This window comes from Mesoplodon densirostris, chromosome 11 (genome assembly GCF_025265405.1).
Source record: "Mesoplodon densirostris isolate mMesDen1 chromosome 11, mMesDen1 primary haplotype, whole genome shotgun sequence".
Taxonomy (NCBI): Eukaryota; Metazoa; Chordata; class Mammalia; order Artiodactyla; family Ziphiidae; genus Mesoplodon; species Mesoplodon densirostris.
The window spans coordinates 73,961,554-73,981,371 of record NC_082671.1 but is presented as its reverse complement, the minus strand read 5'-3'; the positions used below and the strand labels follow the sequence as shown (position 1 = coordinate 73,981,371).

The 19,818-nt window shown below is 46.3% G+C and overlaps 1 protein-coding gene across 1 annotated transcript in view; it reads right to left on the bottom strand.

Moving 5' to 3' along the window:
- The window catches only part of LARGE1 (LARGE xylosyl- and glucuronyltransferase 1), a 596,546-nt gene that overhangs the window by 288,132 nt on the left and 288,596 nt on the right, over positions 1-19,818 (bottom strand). Inside the window, 1 exon segment of the mRNA XM_060112947.1 lies at positions 8,215-8,297. Within this exon segment, the coding sequence (XP_059968930.1) occupies positions 8,215-8,297 (83 nt within the window).

Sequence of the window (19,818 nt, the reverse complement as noted above, 5' to 3'; positions counted from 1 at the left end):
GCATTATTCATAATAGTCAAAAAGTAGAAACAACCCAAATGACCACCAATTGATGAATAAGCAAAATGTAGTACATGCATACAATGGAATATTACTAGGCAATAAAAAGGAATGACGTACTGACACGTGCTACAACATGGATGAACCTTGAAAACATTATGCTATGTAGGAGAAGCCAGTCACAAAAGACCAAATAGTACATGATCCTGTTGATATGAAATGTCCAGAATAAACACATCCATAAAAACAGAAAGTAGACTAGTGGTTGCCAGGGGATGGAGGGAGGGGGAAATGGGGAGTGACTACTAATACATATGGGTGTTTCTTTACAAGATGAAGAAAATGGTCTAATGTTAGATAGTGGTGATAGCTGCGTAACTCTGACTGTACTAAAAACCACTTTTCAAGAGTGAATTTCATGGTATGTGATTTACATCCCAATGCTAACTTACTGGTCTGAGATGTGGAGTGATGGTCTGACCTACGAGTTTGGGAGAGGGATTGAGGACTGGTCTGTTCAGCTGTCTCTGAGCTTCTCTCCTTGGGGAACTGTGTGGTACAGTAAATCATTTGCCCAGGTGGGGAAGGACTGCAGTTGTCCAGGTTGGCTCAGACTGTAAGTAAACCCAATTCATGAGGCCAAAAAAGAACCCACAATTGAAAGAACATCCCACAATTCAGGACTAACAGCAGTACAGGTGATATTTCATTCTCCAGGTGTAACTTCTGAGTCTTATTCTGCAATTGGCTCCTAACTCAGGAAGGTAAAAATGTTTCACAGATAGAGGCCTCCAATTCCCCAAATCAGCCAGAGGTGATGAGCCTCCATCCTATTCTCTGTTGTCCAGAGGTAAATTAGCAAGAGTTACACAGATGTTAAGAACATATTTACGCCAAAATGAGTATCATAAACTGAAGATAATAAGAACTCATTCAGAAGAATCATGAAAGGAATAATTTTCTTAATATATGATTCAACGTTATTTAATTTTACATCTATATAACATCTGAAATAGTCTTTTATACCAGTCCACCAGTTACATATGCATTTTGGGAGCTTTAAGCCCATGAGCAAAGGCTTCTGCCTGAACAGGCAAGCTTGAGTACACATCTTCAAATACAATGGGGTCCACTTGGTTGGGTTCAAGCAACACAGACACTAGGTCTGTTCTAATTCAGACCAGATCACACTTTTTTAACAAAGAAGGAAGCAAGTGCACGCTTCACCTTCAGCACAGCCTGCAGATTTTGCTCATAATGAGCAATGCTCCTGCTGCCTCTGGTTTCCTTAACTGCTCCCCTGTTCCAGGCTGGGATGCAATAAATATGGTAATACAAAGAGGCAAAGATGATTAAACCCTAGCTTTCTCCCTGCTTTTCCTTTCTTATTTTGTCAGGAATGTGCCACAGCCCCTGTAAGGCAACCCAAGGTCTGTTTTTTATTAAAATATACAGGGACAGCTGAGTTGAAATAATCCTTAATTATTAAGGTTACAATGGAATTGCAGTTTTAGAAAAAGAAAGAGCCTGTGACAGCAACTCGAATGCTCAGTGAATCTGTTACACTGAGAGATGTAAACGGAACTCACTGCAGAAAACCACAGCAGCCCGAATGAGGGTTTTTCAGTGTGAGTTCTTGGTTTGGGGGAGGACAAGTGGCCTTGATAACGTGGGAAGAATCGAGGACAAGTCAGTATCATGTCAGAAAAGCTCTCCAGGGGAGAAGAACAGAGCAAATCAAAGGCCTCATGGTGTAGTAAAAGCAGCATGGATTCCAGGGTTGGCCGGAGCCAAGGCTGGAAACCCAGGAGCATCACTTATTCACCTGTGACCTTGAACAAGCTATTTAACCTCTCTGAGCCTCTGTTTCCTCATCCATTTGTGGGAGTAACAGCATCCACTGTACAGGGTTGGGATGAAGGTCAAATACAATGACCTATCCTTGGCATCTGAACTATACGAATTAATTCTTTTTTGGTTTTACATACACATGCATGACTAAGTAGCATAGATCTTTTACCTGTTCACAGATTCTACATGTCCTTGCTGTTTTTCTCCCTGAACTTTAGTGAGGTAAAACTGACAAATAAAAATTGTATATATTTAAGGTGTACATTAAATACTTTGAAAACATTAAAGGTGGTATTTTTATACATGTATACATTGTGAAATCATCATCACAATCAAGCTAATTAACACATCCATTGCCTCACATAGTTACCATTTTCTTTTCTCTCCTCCATGCAATTTTCTTAAGTCTTACTAGAACACTAATGTCCAGGCCTTTAAAACCACTATTTATACTTAACACCTCAAAAATACATACCTGGTGGGGGAATGAGGATGATAATGGAAATCACAGGAATAATAATAATGTCTAACTGGTCACCCAAAATGATGAATGAAAATAAAACTCAGAAAATGATACTCAAAATGGTAACTTTTCAAGAGCTCAGACTCTGAAGCTAGACTGACTGGGTCCAAACCCAGCCCTGCCCCTCCTCTCTGTGACCCTGAGCCTTGATTTCACACATGGATCCTCAGTCTCATCATCTATAAAATGGGGATACCAGTAACCACACCATGGAACTACATGAACATTCAATGCATTCATATCTGAATAACACTCAGAACACAGCCTGATGTAGAATGAGAACTACCTTCCTATTTTGTTAAATAAATAAAATACATAAATGTTTCACATCGATTACCTCTTTTGATATTCACAACAGGGCTCTATGAGAGGTTGGGGAGCAAGGCAAAGCTCCAAGAAGTACAGTGACCTGCTGGGTCACCAGCTCATAGATGGAAAGAATCAGAAAGAATCAGAACCTACTTCTGGTTTCTTTTACTCAAATCCTAGGTTCCTCCCTTCAAAATCTGGAAACTGCTTCTATAACAAGTTTAAGCCTGAATAAGCAATAAGACAATTAGAGGCAGACACGGGTCACGAAGATGCTGTTTTATCCTCTCTGTTCTTGAGAGGCACAAGTAAAGCTAAAAAAAAAAAAAAAAAAAAAAGACTGGTGCGTGCGCACGCACACACCCACACCCACACCCACACACAAAAACCCCAGCTGTTTGACATGCAAAGTAAGGCAAATCACCCAGCTTCTTCCTGCCAACAGGGCTGTGGAGTAACAGTTAAGTAGATCACCCCAGCAAACGAATATTAAATGTTTACAAGCTGGTCCACCTTCCTGCCCAGGAGGTAAGCACTTAGTGACTAAGTGAATATATATACTTTTTCCTCTGCTCACTAAAAGCTCGGTTTCCTTGAAGAGCAGCTATACTTCCCAGTTTATCTGCAACTGGGATTGGAGTTATAGGCATCCCCCCAATTTTTCTTTAAGTAGTCTCCCATCTAGGTGACACAGACACATACTGTGTTATTTTCTACTAGGTAAACCTTTGCTCACATTTATTTTGTATTTATTTTTCTCATCCTCCTTTTTTCTTCATCATAGAGGGTGCAGAGTAAGATGACCAAAAATATATATAAAGAGAAAACAAAACCAAGATCGTCTGTATTTCTACCACCCCAGACACAATATACAAAAATTCCATTTTTCATGTATGTTTTGCTATTCTTTCACCCCCTGTATTTCAACCATGCATATGTGTATCTGTATGCATGCCACACATGTGTGCATGTATTTATATCGTGGAACGATGTTATGCATGAGTTTTTGAATTGTGTTGTCACTCACCTTATATCATAAAATATCACTTGTCCATGTTATGACATACTTTTTACAACCAACTAAGAATATGGTTTACTAGAAGAGGACATCACATTATTTAGACTTATTGTTTAAGTATTTGAATTTTTATGATTATAAGCAATATTTCGCAAAAACTTTTTTCTGTAATTAGGATTATCCTTTTAAGACAGACTCCCTAAAGCAGTCATAGGGTAAATGTCTTGGTCATAATACTATGAACTTTCTTTCTAAAAGGTTACAGCAATTTTTTAATGCAAGCATCAGCATATAAGAGTGCCCATAATACTTTTACTATCTTTTAAAATATAGTGTGCCCACTGTCATTAAGCAAATTTGATTTGATGTGACAAAGCAAACCTTAAATGAAATTTTGCTAAAAATCTTGTCTGGAAAATAAATCTAATTACTGTAATTAACAGTGAAAGCCAAAAGAAGCATCCTGCACCACTATATTATTAACATTAAGAAGGTACTCCATTTGTCAAAGTATTTTATAATCAAGTATTAGTTAATCCTCATAGCGTGCTTCGGAAACAATGAAGCTATTTATAGCTGGACTTTCTGGGCTGAATGTCTTTCAAAGGTCCTTTTGTCTTGATATCTCAAATCATTATCACCAGCGTATCAATTCACAGAATAATTCTCATTTGTAGAATTTCAAGGATGGGAGGGACTTAATTGGCTATTCGGTCCAAAGAGATCAAGTAGTCACTGATGTGGGGTGTAGAATGTTCATACCACATACTGAGAATTTGCTTTCTTCTCAAGTCCCCATGCCTCCATGAAAGTATGGCATGCCATCAGCAGCTGATAATAAAACTACTGCTATTTTTTAAAATATATTTATTATTTTATTTATTTATTTTTGGCTGCGTTGGGTCTTCATTGCTGCGCACAGGCTTTCTCTAGTTGCGGTGAGCAGGGGCTACTCTTCGTTGCAGTGCGCGGGCTTCTCATTGCAGTGGCTTCTCTCGTTGTGGAGCGTGGGCTCTAGGTGCACGGGCTGCAGTAGTTGTGGCACGTGGACTCAGTAGTTGAGGCGCATGGGCTTAGTTGCTCCGTGGCATGTGGGAATCTTCCTGGATCAGGGCTCGAACCCACGTCCCCGGCATTGGCAGGCGGATTCTTAACCACTGCGCCACCAGGGAAGCCCACTACTGCTATTTTTAAATTTAACATCTTTGTGCTTCAGCTACTGTAGAAGTAAAAGCTTATACTCAATAGGATTCTTACGATTTCAACAACTATTGGAATTATTTAGGTTTTATGACCTTAAATGTGCCATAACTGAGAAAGAGCATGACTACCTGAAATCATGCAAATACTCTTCTCTAAAGAGTGGGCTTTCTTTTTCAAACAGGGAGGGACCTGAGTTCTTTAGTGGAGACCAGGAATAAACACATAAAGTCTGAGAACCACTCATCTGATTCAATGCTTAGCCTACATAATGCCTGGTTTCAAGGGGCAGATGAAGGCTGCAGAACCATGAGTCTCAAAAATGCACAGAAGCCATGGTGTTGGGAAAGGGCCCCTCTTCATTCGGCATTCCCATCTCCTCCTCAGATGTACAACTGAAATCACAGTGGCAACCGGACAGAGCTACAAGGAGAACCTGAGCACCCCTAGCAGTAACTGATCCTGTAATGTATTTGTTGGTTGTTCACCTCTCCCTGCTCCAGAAGGCAGTGAATCTCATGTTTTGCTAACCTGCCAGCTGACTGCAGGAACATTGGGGGCCCAGCAAGAACCAGCCACGTGAGTTCAGTACAAACAGCTAAGCTAAGAAATGTTGTTTTCAACCAAGTCAGTTTTGGGATGAACTGATTCCTGGCAAAAGCTATTAACTGATACACAAACTAAAGTCTCAAGAGCGAGATGATGTGCTGACATCACTGAGCTATACGGCGGCCTGAATGTGAAATCGAACTAAATCTGGGCTGGTAGGTAACTGGCTGAATTAACACTCTTCAGGTTATTTATTTATTTATTTATTTTGCGGTACGCGGGCCTCTCACCGTTGTGGCCTCTCCCGTTGCGGAGCGCAGGCTCTGGACGCGCAGGCTCAGCGGCCATGGCTCACGGGCCCAGCCGCTCTGCAGCATGTGGGATCTTCCTTGACCGGGGCACGAACCCGCATCCCCTGCATTGGCAGGCAGACTCTCAACCACTGCGCCACCAGGAAGCCCCAGGTTATTTATTAATGCAGTCTCCTAGGTTCACTTATTAAACAAGTCAACAGTTACTGAGCATATAATACATGTTAAGTACTTTGCTGAGATACTGGGAAAACAGGAAAAATAAGGTACAGTGTTTGTCTCCAGAAGCCCCAGATTCTACTACAGAAGATATAACATGAATATATAAATAAATTACAATGTAATAAATATAATGATAGAAAGATACACAGGGTATTATGGGCTGGTAGAACGGGAGCCCCGACCCAGGCTTCTGGTTAGAAATGATGCCTACACAAAGGCTTCAAGGATAAAAGGAGTTTGCCAGACTTGGGTGGCAGGGAGAGGCAGGGGGAGGGGAGAAATGGGCAGAGAGAGCAGCAAGAGGAAAACAACAGGCAGGGCGCACCTTGGAGAGGGTGGGGACCTACGAGCAGATCAGTGCTGCTGGAGCATGAAAAAACAGCAAGGAGGAGAAAGAGAACACTGCTGAGAATGACATCACATCCCGGATGGTCTGTGTGCCACAGAGATTCAATTCTCTTCCCTCGACAAGGAGAAGCTAAGGAAAGGTTTTAGGAAATCAGATTTGCATGTCTGAAATATCATTCTGACATTAGGGAGGATGGGTCAGGGAGACAGAAAGCACAGCTGAGAGTACATGTAGACATGAACTATGACAGTCACAGTGGGGATGGAGGGGAAGGGGTGGAAATGAAAATTACTTAGGACGGAGGACCTCAAGGCATCAGTGATAGATGGGCTGGTTGGGGGACTGAGAGAGGAAGTGGACCCAAGATGAATCCCACTTTCCTGCAGGGTGGGTATGTCTTGGGTGTCCACCATCTCTCCCATCTCCATGTATGCTGTTGACAGATTTGGGTGTAAAACTTTACATTGATCACTGTTCAGTTAAACTGTGGGAGCTTTTCATGACTGTTCCTACTGCTAAGACCCTTCTGGATCCTGCCGTGGTTATCTGATACATTTCCATGCTGTTCGCTGCAGCTATGGATGAGCTTCATCCAAACCCTTGGTAAGAAAGAATGTTAGAGCAGAGCCCAAGGACACTGGCTGGAGCTGTAGGCCCAATTCTGGATACACTCTGCACATAACTAGATATCCATCAAAATAGTGAGGAGACGGAAGAAAAGGGCCATGAAAAAGGATTCTAAAAGCAAACGGCAGGCGTTTAACTGGGAGAACAGAGGACTCAGGAGGGACTGTCGTTTCCAGGTGGAAGAGGAATCCATCCTGTGTATGACTGTCTCCATGGCGATGCACTAGCACCAGTGGACTTCATCACACAATCTACCAGTTGGAAAAGTTCAGTTTGATATAAGGCAGAACTGTCTAATGGTCAGAAACACTCGGAGGTGGGATGGGCTACACTGGAATAGAATAAGCATCCTGTATCAGCTTGCTAGAACTGCCATAACAAAATGCCACAAACCGTGTGCCTTAAACAACTGGCATTTATTTTCTCTAGTTCTGAAGGCTAGGAGTCCAAAATCAAGGTGTCAGCAGAGTTGGTTTCTTCTCAGGTTTCTCCCCCTGGCTTGTAAATGGCTGTCCCTCTGTCCTAATCTTCTCTTCTTATAAAAACCTCAGTCATCCTGGATTAGGGCCTACCTATATGACCTCATTGTAACTTAATTACCTCTTGAAAGGCCCTGTCTCCAAATACAATCACATTCTGACATCCTGCAGTTTAGGATTCAAACAGATAAAATTTAGGGGGACACAATTCAGTCCATAACACAACTTGTCAACAGGGAAGTGTAAATGGAGGTATGATGACTGTCAGGCGGGGGAAGGCAATGAAGAAACTGAAGTAGCAAATCTGGAGTGTGCTTGAAGGTCCCTTAAGGTCTAAGAGCTACAATTCTAAACATTGCGAGAGGACACCTCATCACTGCTGTTAAACATTATTATTATTATTATTTTTTTGCTGTACGCAGGCCTCTCACTGTTGTGGCCTCTCCCGTTGAGGAGCACAGGCTCCGGACACGCAGGCTCAGCGGCCATGGCCCACGGGCCCGGCCGCTCCACGGCATGTGCGATCTTCCCGGACCGGGGCACGAACCCGCATCCCCTGCATCAGCAGGCGGACTCTCAACCACTGCACCACCAGGGAAGCCCTGTTAAACATTATTAACATGATAATCTCCCCCAGGGTTTCAGACAATAATTACATTTTCATGGCAGCTTAAATGATTGATGAGAAATGTTGCTTTTATTTAACCCTTCCTGGAGGAAAGGCACAAGCTGGCAGCTACACACGTGAGCCCGCAGAGGACAACAGTCACGCTTACCTGTGAAACAGGACAGACTTCACCAAGGTGACAACATCCCGGCTGGCGTTGTATCCGGCACAGACAATGGCAACGTGGATTGTCTGGGAAGCAAAGAAAGCAGGGGAGCAGTTAGATGGAGGAAGAGGACTTTCCTGGCGCTTTGGACCGCACGAAAAAGTGCCCTTATTTCTTTCTGGGATCACTGAGCCACAAAAAGCACTGGCGGCAGCTGTGAAGAATAACTCGAGACAGTTTTATTAAGGCCTTTTTAATCGGTTTATGGAGCTATCATCATTTGGAAACCATTAAGGCTTTTTTCAATTACATTTTGGGGATGAGAGAAATGGCAAATGGCTTGAATAGGTAAACAGTGAGTCCCGGGCCCCCATGCCCGCAGACAGTGACAACTGGTAAAAAGAGAAGAGAAAGTGATATGCCCTGAAAGGATGAACTGACAATCGGGGATCTCAGACAGAGACGTGGTGGCTCAGAGTTTGGGAAACGTTCTCACAAGATGTCTCAGGTCAGGGGTAACCTGATAACAGAGCAAAGGGACCAACAAACACCTATGGGCCCCAGTCTGTCCATTAACCAATCACTGTAACGTGAGGGGCACGACACGTGTCCTGCACGATGTCACGGAAGGGAACTATGCCACGTGCAGAAATACAGCACACTGCAGTCCACTCATAACAAAAACATCCTCAAGAGCTAAGCTTCCCAAACGGGGTGACTTGGCACCTTGGTGTGCCGTGAAATGAATTACAGGCAACGAACACGCTCATCTCTTCAAGTGAGATCTCCAGGCTACCAGGCAGGGCTACCCCTCAGGCTTGGCTGCCCTCTGCTGCCAGCAATTTTTCCTATTCACCTCCTCGTACCATACAATTATCATCCTCTGTGGGAGCCACACTTGACAAAGACTGGAAAGTTGCCCAGCCTCTCTCAGAACAGCTGGAAGAAACGGGGGGTTCCTGCCTCTCCATGTTGTCCTTTTACCAAAGCACAGCCTCCTTCGAATTGAAACCTGTGTACTAACACCCACTCCAGCCCTGTTCTGTCCTGGGAGTATGGCAGAACCAATATGTTCCCCAGGGCACCCAATACTGAAATTCGAGGGAGAGGTCTTGATAGGTGCCTCTTTGTTTTCAGAACCACACACATGGCCCTTCCTCCCAGGGCATGGCTCCAGACGCCCTGCTATCCTCATGAGCCACTTCCAACTGCAGTGCAGTTCTGACGTCCTGGTCACTGCCACACAGGCTTCCCCAGACCTACTTTCAGCACCGTGCCTCCTGACATCACCAAGGGAAGTTTAACCATCTCAAGGATAAACCAGCCAAGAGCCTGGAATGCACTTCCGAGACCTCTTCAACTCCTTCACTGCACCTTGGCCCCCCACTCTCAATGCCAGGAGCTGAAGCTCAGCTTCATCCAGATCCTCCTTTCGAGAAATCCTGAAATCACGGGTTCACCCACAACTGCGGGATTCTCAGAGCCTCTCACCCCTGCACCTGCCCCTCTCCCCGTCCCAAAGAACCCCATTGTGCCCTGTGTGTTGGGCCCTCCCCTGCCTGACCCATCTACTGTGCCCTTGGCTCCATGATATGTTCAACCCCACACCCAATACACAAACCCCGACTCCTGGATCAGGGCTACAGGGTCCCTCCTCCAGACTTATACCTGGGGATCAAGAAGGAGGACGAGGGAAGATAAAAGAGACGAATAATCACCGCACTAAGAGCTAATATTTATTGAGCAAATTATTACATTCCAGGTACTGTACTTAGCACAAAGATTGCCAGATTTAGTTGTACAAGGCAAGTACAGTGTTACTATTTCAGTATTATAGATCAGGAAACAGGCTGAGAGATGGGATTTGAATTCTGCAAAAGAGATTCTTCACCCCGTTGGTGGTACATCAGCAACATCCAAAAGATTTTAAAAATACACCCTGTGCCCCAGCCCCATCTCAGACCAATTAACAATCTCCTATGCTCAAGATCTTAAAATACCCTGCTGGGAGGCGGTGGTTCTCAACAGGGGCTAATTCACTCCCCTCTGCCTCCCTCAGAACGGGCGTCCATGTCTGGACTCATTTTGGGTTGTCACTCCTGGGGGTGTGCAAGGCTACTGGCATCCGGTGGGTGGCAGCCAGGGATGCTGCTCAACATCCTACAAGGCACAGGAGGCATTCCACCAAAACAATGATGCTGTGCAAGAGGTCCAGGTTTTCAGGATGGGGAGGGGGGTGGGGGAGGCTAAGATCTCACGGGGCCCCAAAGCCACCTTTCTCAAACTCATTTCTGCACGTCTCAACTTCTCCACCTGTAAAATGATGACAGCCCCGCTTATCTCCGGATAATATCTCCAAAAGGCTTGGAATCAAAGCCTGTAATGTGGATGCAACCGTCACTGTTTAAATCATGAAGGAAACGGATAGGGAAACGCCTGCACATGGGAGACATAACCAAGGCAGGGATGAGAATGGGTAAAAAGCAAGCTGAATCAGGCTCTTCGGAATTGCAAATATTTAAACACCTGGCCTCCGAGATATCAAACTTTGTCTTGGCTTCAGGGTTCAGGGCCGTTTTCAAATGAGCCCATTAAATGTAAGCACGAGCATGCACATTCTCAAACATTTTACATAATTTTCCAATCTCTTTAGTTTCATCCAGTACACCTGCCACCATGAATAAATTCATCCTCTGGAGCCGCTGCGGCAGAGCCCTGCTACCCAGGCAAGCAGAAAATTGGAGTGTCACGAACACGCGCTTGGAAGAGTTCGGGGTGGTCCCAAATTTTGTGGGTGCAGAAGCGAATGGCAGGAGTGAGGCAGGGCTTGGGGTAGGAGTGGAGACAGTCCGGGAACAGGGATGAAGTTTCCTTGAAAGCGCAGGGGTGCACACATGGCCTTACCATGAGAACTTTCTGGTCTGAAGCTATGAAGTCCAGGTTTTCAAGTTTCTCAATGTGGTGGCTTAAAGAGGGTCGCAGATACGTGGACGTTCCAACTCCCAAAGGGAAGGTCTAAACTTCAGATTCTGTGACCACTGGTCCACTTCTGCCCTATACTTGGTAGATGTCATACTTGCTTTATTGGTCAAAAAGTCTGCAAGTAGTGTGATGATGCTCTCCTTTGCTCCTCTAGACTCACTCCCTGCCCTTCTCCAACTGGCTCTGTGCCACAAGAGCCTTAATTTTTTAGACCGAATTAACTGGGTTCCTCCTGCTTCTGGTTCCTGGTTGAGTTTGGTCAATGGGAGATTCTAGCGGGAGTCCAAAGGCCCCCCTCTTTATGTCCACTTCTTGCTGGGCTCCACAGGGCCTCCTGCCTGCATCTCTCGGGCCCAGGGGTTGTAGGGACTCCCTCGTGGGAGCTGTACCACCCTCGCTGGTTCCCCTTAACCCTGCATTAATCCCTCTCCACCTCTTTTGTGAGTGTCCCCCTGTTTCCTGCCAAGACCAGACCAAATTCCAGTGATCCTTTCTCAGCACCCCATTTGTCCTGGTGGCTGGAAGGGAACCACAGATCATTTTGGAGCATCCATAGATATATCACCAATCCATAAAATAAAACAAGGCAGGAGAGCATCAATATAACAAACTTGAGAATGGATCAATTGTAGTTATAAATTTTAAGGCACTCTGGAATTCCCTGGCAGTCCAGCGGTTAGGACTCAGTGTTTTCACTGCCGGGGCCGGGGTTTGATCCCTGGTTAGGGAACTAAGATCCCACAAATCGTGTGGCACGGCCAAAAAAAAAAAAAAAAAAAAAAAAATTTACTTAAAACAAAATTTTAAGGCTCTATACAAAATTCTCAGACACAGGGACCACAAGGCTCTTTCTTTTTTTTTTTTTTTTTTGCGGTATGTGGACCTCTCACTGTTGTGGCCTCTCCCGTTGCGGAGCACAGGCTCCGGACGCGCAGGCTCAGCGGCCATGGCTCACGGGCCCAGCCGCTCCGCGGCATGTGGGATCTTCCCGGACCGGGGCACGAACCCGCGTCCCCTTCATCGGCAGGCAGACTCTCAACCACTGCGCCACCAGGGAAGCCCACACAAGGCTCTTTCTAAGGAAGCCAGTAAAGCTTCCTGCTCACTTACAGTGCTGCAAGCTGCACCCAAAGATACAGGTTAGAGCGCCAGAGCTAGGCTCTCATTGCTGATGCCACTGGGGTCAAGTGAGTGACCTTTACTTTTAGGGCCTGCAGGAAGAATGCAGACATGACCGGAGTGTTTTTGGAGACTGATGTGCCAGGCACTGTGCTGGGCTCAAAGGATCGAAACGTCAATCAGCCTTCATCCCCCGGGTCAAGTGAAGGGAGAGAAAGAGCCAACCAGACAACACCAGCGGGGACTGCAGAGGCTTCGGTGGTGGCAAGCTCGGCGTCCCTGCCCCCAGAGTAGCCAGCAGCACCCCAGACCGAGCAGAGGCAGGGAGAGCTTCCAGGAAGAGAGGGCATTCTAGTAATGAGACCAGGGTAATATTCACAGCTGCTCTTCAGGGTTAGCAGGGATTTATAACTGGGTGTTTGCCCGTCTCCATGTAACCTGAAAGAGAACTGCCCTCCAACAGGAAAAAATCCCCATAGGGCTGTTTTCTCATACAGGCATGCGAGAGAAAAATAACCACTGTCCCCAAAGAAATTCACACCAAACCAAGGGAGGGAAGACAAACTGTGGCCCTGGCAGAAGTAATCAACACTCCAGCCAGCCATGTGTCCACCAGCGACCCCATGAGCAGCAACCCTGAAGGCCAGGCATTCTGCCTGGGGGCACAACGTAGTGAAAGCATCTCGTAACAGGTAGCCTTTGGGAATGGGAGGGGAAACCTATTTAAATGCTGGCATATGTGCGGAGGGGCTGGGGGGAGTCAGGCTCGGCCCGGATTCTGGACTGCAGCTGCTGGAACAGGGGGTGCAGAGGCAGGACCTCCCAGAGGACAGATGCTCCCATGGCAGCCAGGGAGAGGCACACAGCTGGCGACAGAGGCAGGAGCCAGTTAGCTGGGAAAACCCAACGAGAGTGAAGAGACCTGGGTCTGAGCCATAACTTCAAAGCTGAGTTGCTGTGTGACCTTGGAGCAGTCGCTTAACACCCCTGGGCCTCACTGGCCCACCTGTAAAATGGAGATCAAACTGGACACTCCACTGTGTAGCTGGTGGGATCAGACAAGTAAGTGCAAGTAGGTGCACTATTGAACTGATGTTCGTTCATGTGACCGACTGCACACACAGCATAACGAGAAGGTGTTCATCTTCCCCTGGCTTTAACCTCCTCGTCTGTAAAAGGGGACATAATACTACTTACCCTCAAGGGGTTGCTGAGGGTAAGTGGTCCTCAAAGTCTAACGTGCATCAGACCCGCTGGAGGGCTTGCTAACACAGAGCGCTGGGCCCCTCCTCCTGAGTTCCCCATTCAGGAGGTTCAGAGCAGCAGCCTGAGGATCCCCCGAATCCAGGTGACGCCGATACTGCTGGTCCAGGGACTCCGCCTGAGAACTGCTCTGTGTGTAAAGCACTTTGAAGAGTGTCTCCGGTTAAACACTCCACAGATGTCAGCTGGGATTAGGTTGGGAGAGGAGGAGGGGTCTTCGCAGAATCTGTTTCTGATACTCTCCGAGGAGGAGGAAGCACACCCCTCCCCCTACCCCCCCCCACTTCTACAAGACAAGCAGAGGCAGTGCTCCCGCACAGCCACCTCATTCTCCCACCGCCTTGGAATTGACGACTCTTCCAGGGTGATGAAAAGGCCAGGGGAGGAGAACACGGGACGCAGCTTCTCCTGCACAAAAGCAAAGCCCCGGAAATCAGGACAGTGGCGCAGCTCTGCCTCTGGCCACCTGGGTGCCCTTGGGCAAACGACCTACCCTCTCTGATCCTCGGTGACTCCTTTATAAAAAGAGGGATTTAGAAGTTCTATATACAGAGCTTTCCTCATACCCAGGATTTTCCAGAATTCAAGAGGAAGGAAGGGAGACAAAGCAGATGAGTAACTGGTACGAGGCCCCTCGCCTCAGCCAGTCAGCGGCAAAGGGGTTGGAGAACTCAGACTCCTGCCACTCAACCCACACAACGCGGCTCAGTAACACACACATGTTAACTACTACATTTAAAAAAATATATTGCTAACGTGCCGCCTAAAATAATCTTACAAACTGCCCAGGCCCTACTCTCTTGGGAAACCACTGACCGAATGTTTTCTATTCACGCAAAATACTGATCCACCGACCCAGAAGACAAAATTATTTCCACCCTGTAGAAAAGAGAAGGAGACCCCTTCCAACCATAATGGAAGCCAAGTCATCAGGGGCTGCGCAAGGGGGCAGGTGGAACGCAGGGCCTACAGGGCCCGGTGAGAGGACGGGATGGGCCAAACCTCCAGGGCGTGGTGACTGCGTCCTCTGTGGCCAAGGCCCAATAAATGGACAACAAGGGAATGATCTCCCAGCATCCTCACCGGCATATTCCTGGTCTGCTTTAGGGTGGGTTTTCTTGTGTTATGAAGAGCATCATAAGCTGAGGAATCAGAAACCCAAGTGTTTCATGGAAGACATGTGAAAGGGTGAGACTGATTTTTGGGTGGGTCAAGAAGAGTTTAATTATTAGGGTAAACCCATGCCTGGGGCAGGTGGGTTGTCTAAATATAGCCCCATACCCAGCACAGTTGACATGTATCACAATCCCATCTATGGGGCCAATGGATGACCAGCCTGACTCCAAAAGCCTACACACCTTTGCCAAGTACTCAATCATAATACAAGCATGGATTGAGCACCTACTATGTACCAGGCTCAATTGTAGCTGCTGGGGATACAGCAGCAAGTGAAGGAGACTGAATCCTTGCCCCCCCATCACGGGAGCTGGCGTTCCACTTGGGGGGACACAGAAAATAAACAAACAAAGGCACATATAATTAAACTATATAGAATGCTAGACGATGAGGAGTCTAGGAAGAAAAATTAAGCAGGGGAGGAAGAAGGCATGTGGATGGGTAGCTGGTGAGTAGGGCTAAGATTCTGAAGTGGGGTTGTCTGGACAACTCTCCCTGAGAAGGTGACACCGGAGCAAAAATCTGACGTAGATCAGGGAATGAGGCCTCTGGGTGTCCAGGCAGAGTGTCCCAGGCAGCGGAAACAACCCTGAGATACCAGGCAGCCGCCTGTGGAACAGGGAGCTGTGGAAAGGCAGCCTGGGAAAGACGGCAGGGAGGAAAGCTGAAGTCCGTGAGGCAGCTCTTCTAGAGCTCCCAGGCACCCTTAAGAACTCGGCTTTTCCTCTGTGTGAGGAGAGAAGCTACTGGAGGGTTCAAAGCCGAGAAACAGCACAATCTGACTTAAATTTTAAAAGGATCACTCTAGCTGCCAGTTAAGAACAGATGCTCTGAGTGTGCACATACCTGGCGGGGGAGGTGAGCAAACAAGGAAGGTGGGAGCAGGGAGAATAGTCAGGAAGCTACTGCAATAACCCACGTGCGGTGGACTCCGTGATATGCTGCCTAAGGCCCCTTTCATGAGGTGTGCGTTGCCCCACTTGCTAGGAACAGCCTCCTTGCCAAGAGCTGCCTTTTTGAGGGTCGGCCCCTTCCTGGGGCGGCTGCAGCCAATGACCCTCCCACGGCATCCTCAGTGGCTGGCCCCATGGACACGCCTTCATAGACGGTCAGCACGTGAAACTCCATCTCTGGGTGTGCTTCACGGCACATGAAGCTGGAGATGAAACGGGCCAGGGAGGTAGTGGTGGGGGTGAGAAAGGGCCAGACGGTATCCTAGTTCAAAGTCCTTCCTGACCAGTTCACAGTCGGCTTCTCCAGTGGACAGAGCAGGCTATCACACACATTAAGATTCACAACCTCTGGCGAGGACGTGGAGAGACCGGAACCCGTGTGCATTGTTGCTGGGAGTGTAAAATGGTGCAGTCACTAAAGACAAGAGTATGGCAGTTCCCGGAATAATTAGAAACAGCATTCCCATATGATCCAGCAATCCCACTTCTTGGTATATAACCAAAAAAAATGGAAAGCAGGACCTCAGCAACATATTTGCACACCCTCGTCCCCAGCAGCTCTATTCACAACAGCCAAGAGGTGCCAGCAACTCAAGTGTCCATTGTCAGAGGAACAGATAAACAAAATGTGGTCTATCTGTACGATGAATTATTATTCAGCCTTCAAAAGGAAGAAAATCCTGTCACGTTACAACATGGGGTACTTTGTGGACGTTATGTTAAGTGAAGTAAGCCAGTCAAAAAGATAAATACTCTATAATCCCACTTATAAGAGGTATCTAAAGTAGACCAATCACAGAAACAGAAAGTAGAATGACGGTCGCCAGGGGCTGGAGAGAAGCAGAAATGGAAAGTCTGCTCACTGGGAACAGAGTCTCAGTTTTGAAAAAGTTCTGGAAATCTGTTGCACAACAATGTGGATATACTAAACATAACTGAACTGTGCACTTGAAAATGGTTAAGAAGAGCAATTTCATGTTTTGAGGGGTTTTTTTTAAACCAAAATTAAAAGAAAAATTACAACCTGGATCTGCACTATATGGTCTCACTAAGCCTAAATTTCCCTATCTATAAAATTAGGATGATTGGGCTTCCCTGGTGGTGCAGTGGTTGAGAGTCCGCCTGCCGATGCAGGGGACACGGGTTCGTGCCCCGGTCCGGGAAGATCCCACATGCCGCGGAGCGGCTGGGCCCGTGAGCCATGGCCGCTGAGCCTGTGCGTCCGGAGCCTGTGCTCCGCAACGGGAGAGGCCACAACAATGAGAGGCCCGCATACCGCCAAAAAAAAAAAAAAAAAAAATTAGGATGATTAAAATGATTTCTTAAGCTAAGGTATGTCAAGTTCAATGCTGGCACCTAATACCTGCACAATTAATGAAAGCAGGTCTGATTAACATCATTACCATCAGCAGCCCGCCTCCACCTTTCACGCTGTTCAGGTCATGATCAAGCTAGATGATGCACTGAGCTTTCTTGCTTCCATGATGTGCCCTCGATCTAGGATGCTCTAGCGCCTCCCCGCACCTGTCAAACTCTTCCCCATCTTTCAAGATACAGGACTACCTTTTGGGACTTCAGCTTCCTCATCTATAGAAAAGGGGTAATAAATGTGTCAACTTACAGGGTTGGAAAGATTAAGTAAGATGACTCATGATTTAGAGCCTGGCATCCTGTACGTAGTAGATATATACATCAGCAGTCATTATTAAACTATTATTATTATAAGAGAGTTTATAATATGCTCAAGGCTCTGAATTTGAGGCCTTGAGCCTTTTTTTTCTTTCTGGACACACCGTGTGGCTTACGGGATCTTAGTTTCCCCAACCAGGGATTGAACCCAGGCCCTCAGCAGTGAAAGCACAGAGTCCTAACCACTGGACCACCAGGGATTAACCGGCTTTGAACCTTAAATATTCTCAAAAGCTAGGCATCAGGTTTTTTCCTTCTGCCCTCACTTCTACTCCTCTTCAAGTAAGAACTGAAACAGTCTTTCCCCTACTGCTGAAAGGAAGGCTTTCAAAGATGCCCAGTTCCCTCCACTGTCGAATGCTGGCACTGCCTTTATCCTCTCTTTCAATACAAGAAGGCAGAAAACCCAGGAATGTGGAGGTGAGCCATGAGCATCGTCATCTGGGCTGTGGTAGCAACTGTGTCATCTTAAGTAAGACCCTTCATATTTCCCTGCTTTAATTTCATCATCTTTAAAATGTGAGGGTTGCATCTTTATTTGTTGTCATTGTTCTTAAGGGCACATTTTCAAAGTAAGTTTTACAAGAGGGCACAATAGGTAAAGCAGATCAAGGCAGCCTTGCTTCGGGGTAAGCACAGCCAGGAGGCTGCCAGAGAAAGGGCCCCTTGCCATGGCCATGGTGTGGAAGCCAGCCCAAGACTGACCCCAAAGATCCCTGCCAGCTGAGAACCATGCCCTGTGCAGCCCCTCCTACATTGTATCAGTGAGTCTGTGTGACCATTCGAACTTAGCAGAAGTAATGGTCCATGACATCCAAGGCTAGATCATAAAAAAGACTGTGGCTTCTGCCTTGTTCTGCTGGATCACCTCCTCTGGGGAAAGCTAGCTGCTACACCAGGGGAACACTCAAGCAGTCTTAAGGAAGTGAGGTCCCAGCTGGGCCAGTGTGCCAGCTTGGAAGCAGATGCTCCAGCCCCAATCAAGCCTATAGCTGATGCAGCCCCAGCAGATGTCTTCACTGCAACCTCAGGAGAGATCTGGAGCCTCCATCTCCAACTAAGCTGCTCACAGATTCCCAATTTTCAGAAACTATGAGATAATAAATGCATGTTGTTTTAAACTGCTAAGTTTTGGGAATAACTTGCCATGAAGCAATAAATAATTTATACACTCAAGGAAGGTACCCAAAAGACCACACTGAGAACTAGGGTTCCTGAAAATCACTGCAGAAGAAGTCCTACTAGGTACCCTCCAGTACAACATCCCCTAGTTCCAGGGCCTAACATTTAGCAAGAATATTTTAGTAGATTTACGTCCTTTGAGGATCCCCAAAGACAACGTATGAACCTAATGAAATGTGTATCCAAATGCTGTAAGAGTATCTTTCAACAGCAACGTGATGTATGAAAAGATTGCGGGCAAACCCTTCCACTGTGGAGTGATTATGGAAAGACCTTGAAGATGAAGTAAAAGTAAAAAGGTAGATCAAAATTCTTGGAGGTTTGTTATGGGTCCAGAAAATGCAGGTAAGAGGTGTCAAGGTTTATAAACATAAAACCTAAAGCAAAACGGTAAACTCCCACTGAGCTGACAAACGCAGTCACAATCTGGCAGGCACTTTAGAACAACCCAGCTTCTTTTTAAAGAACAGACAGATCCTTGCTTAGACCCACAGAGGAATGATTACCCTCATAGGGCTGCGACAGCCCCCGAGGTGAAAGATGACCTCCATATCGCGACTGTCACCCAGAAGCCTTCTGAGGTAAGGCATCTGCCGGGCACAGAATAAGGACTGCAGTTCTGAGCTGATGGGAACACGGGTCCCAGCAGCTCTAATTTATGAAGTGCCCAGCACAGTGGTTCAGAGCACAGGTTCTAGGAAGCAAACTGCCAAGGTTTAAATGTGAGCTCCACCTCTTCCATATAGTGTGACTTCGCAATAATTATCTAACTTTTCTCAGCAGTAGTTTTCTAATCTATAAAAGGAAGAAAGTATGTTATGCAGATTAAATGAGATATTTTATGTAAGCTTTAGCATGGTGTCGCCTACACTTTCAGGGCTCAATACATGTTAACTTTTATTACTATTACATTACTATTTCATTTTGAATGAAGTTCAAGGCATGGAATAGCAGGAAAGAGATACTTCCTCAAGGGGTGGTCTGACATCAGACAGTACCATTCACCTGGCTTTTCATAATAACAATATCAACTGTTGCTGTTTTAATTCTTTGACATTCTTCCCATTGAGGGATGGGATGTGTGCTCCTTCTCCCTTCAAACTGGGTGGGCTTTTGTGACTGTTTCAACTAACAGACTACACTATCAACAAAAGTGACACTGTGTGACTTCTGAGGCCAGGTCATTAAAAGTGTTTCTGTTCTGCCTTGCTCACTGGGATACTTGTACTTAAAGCCATTGGCT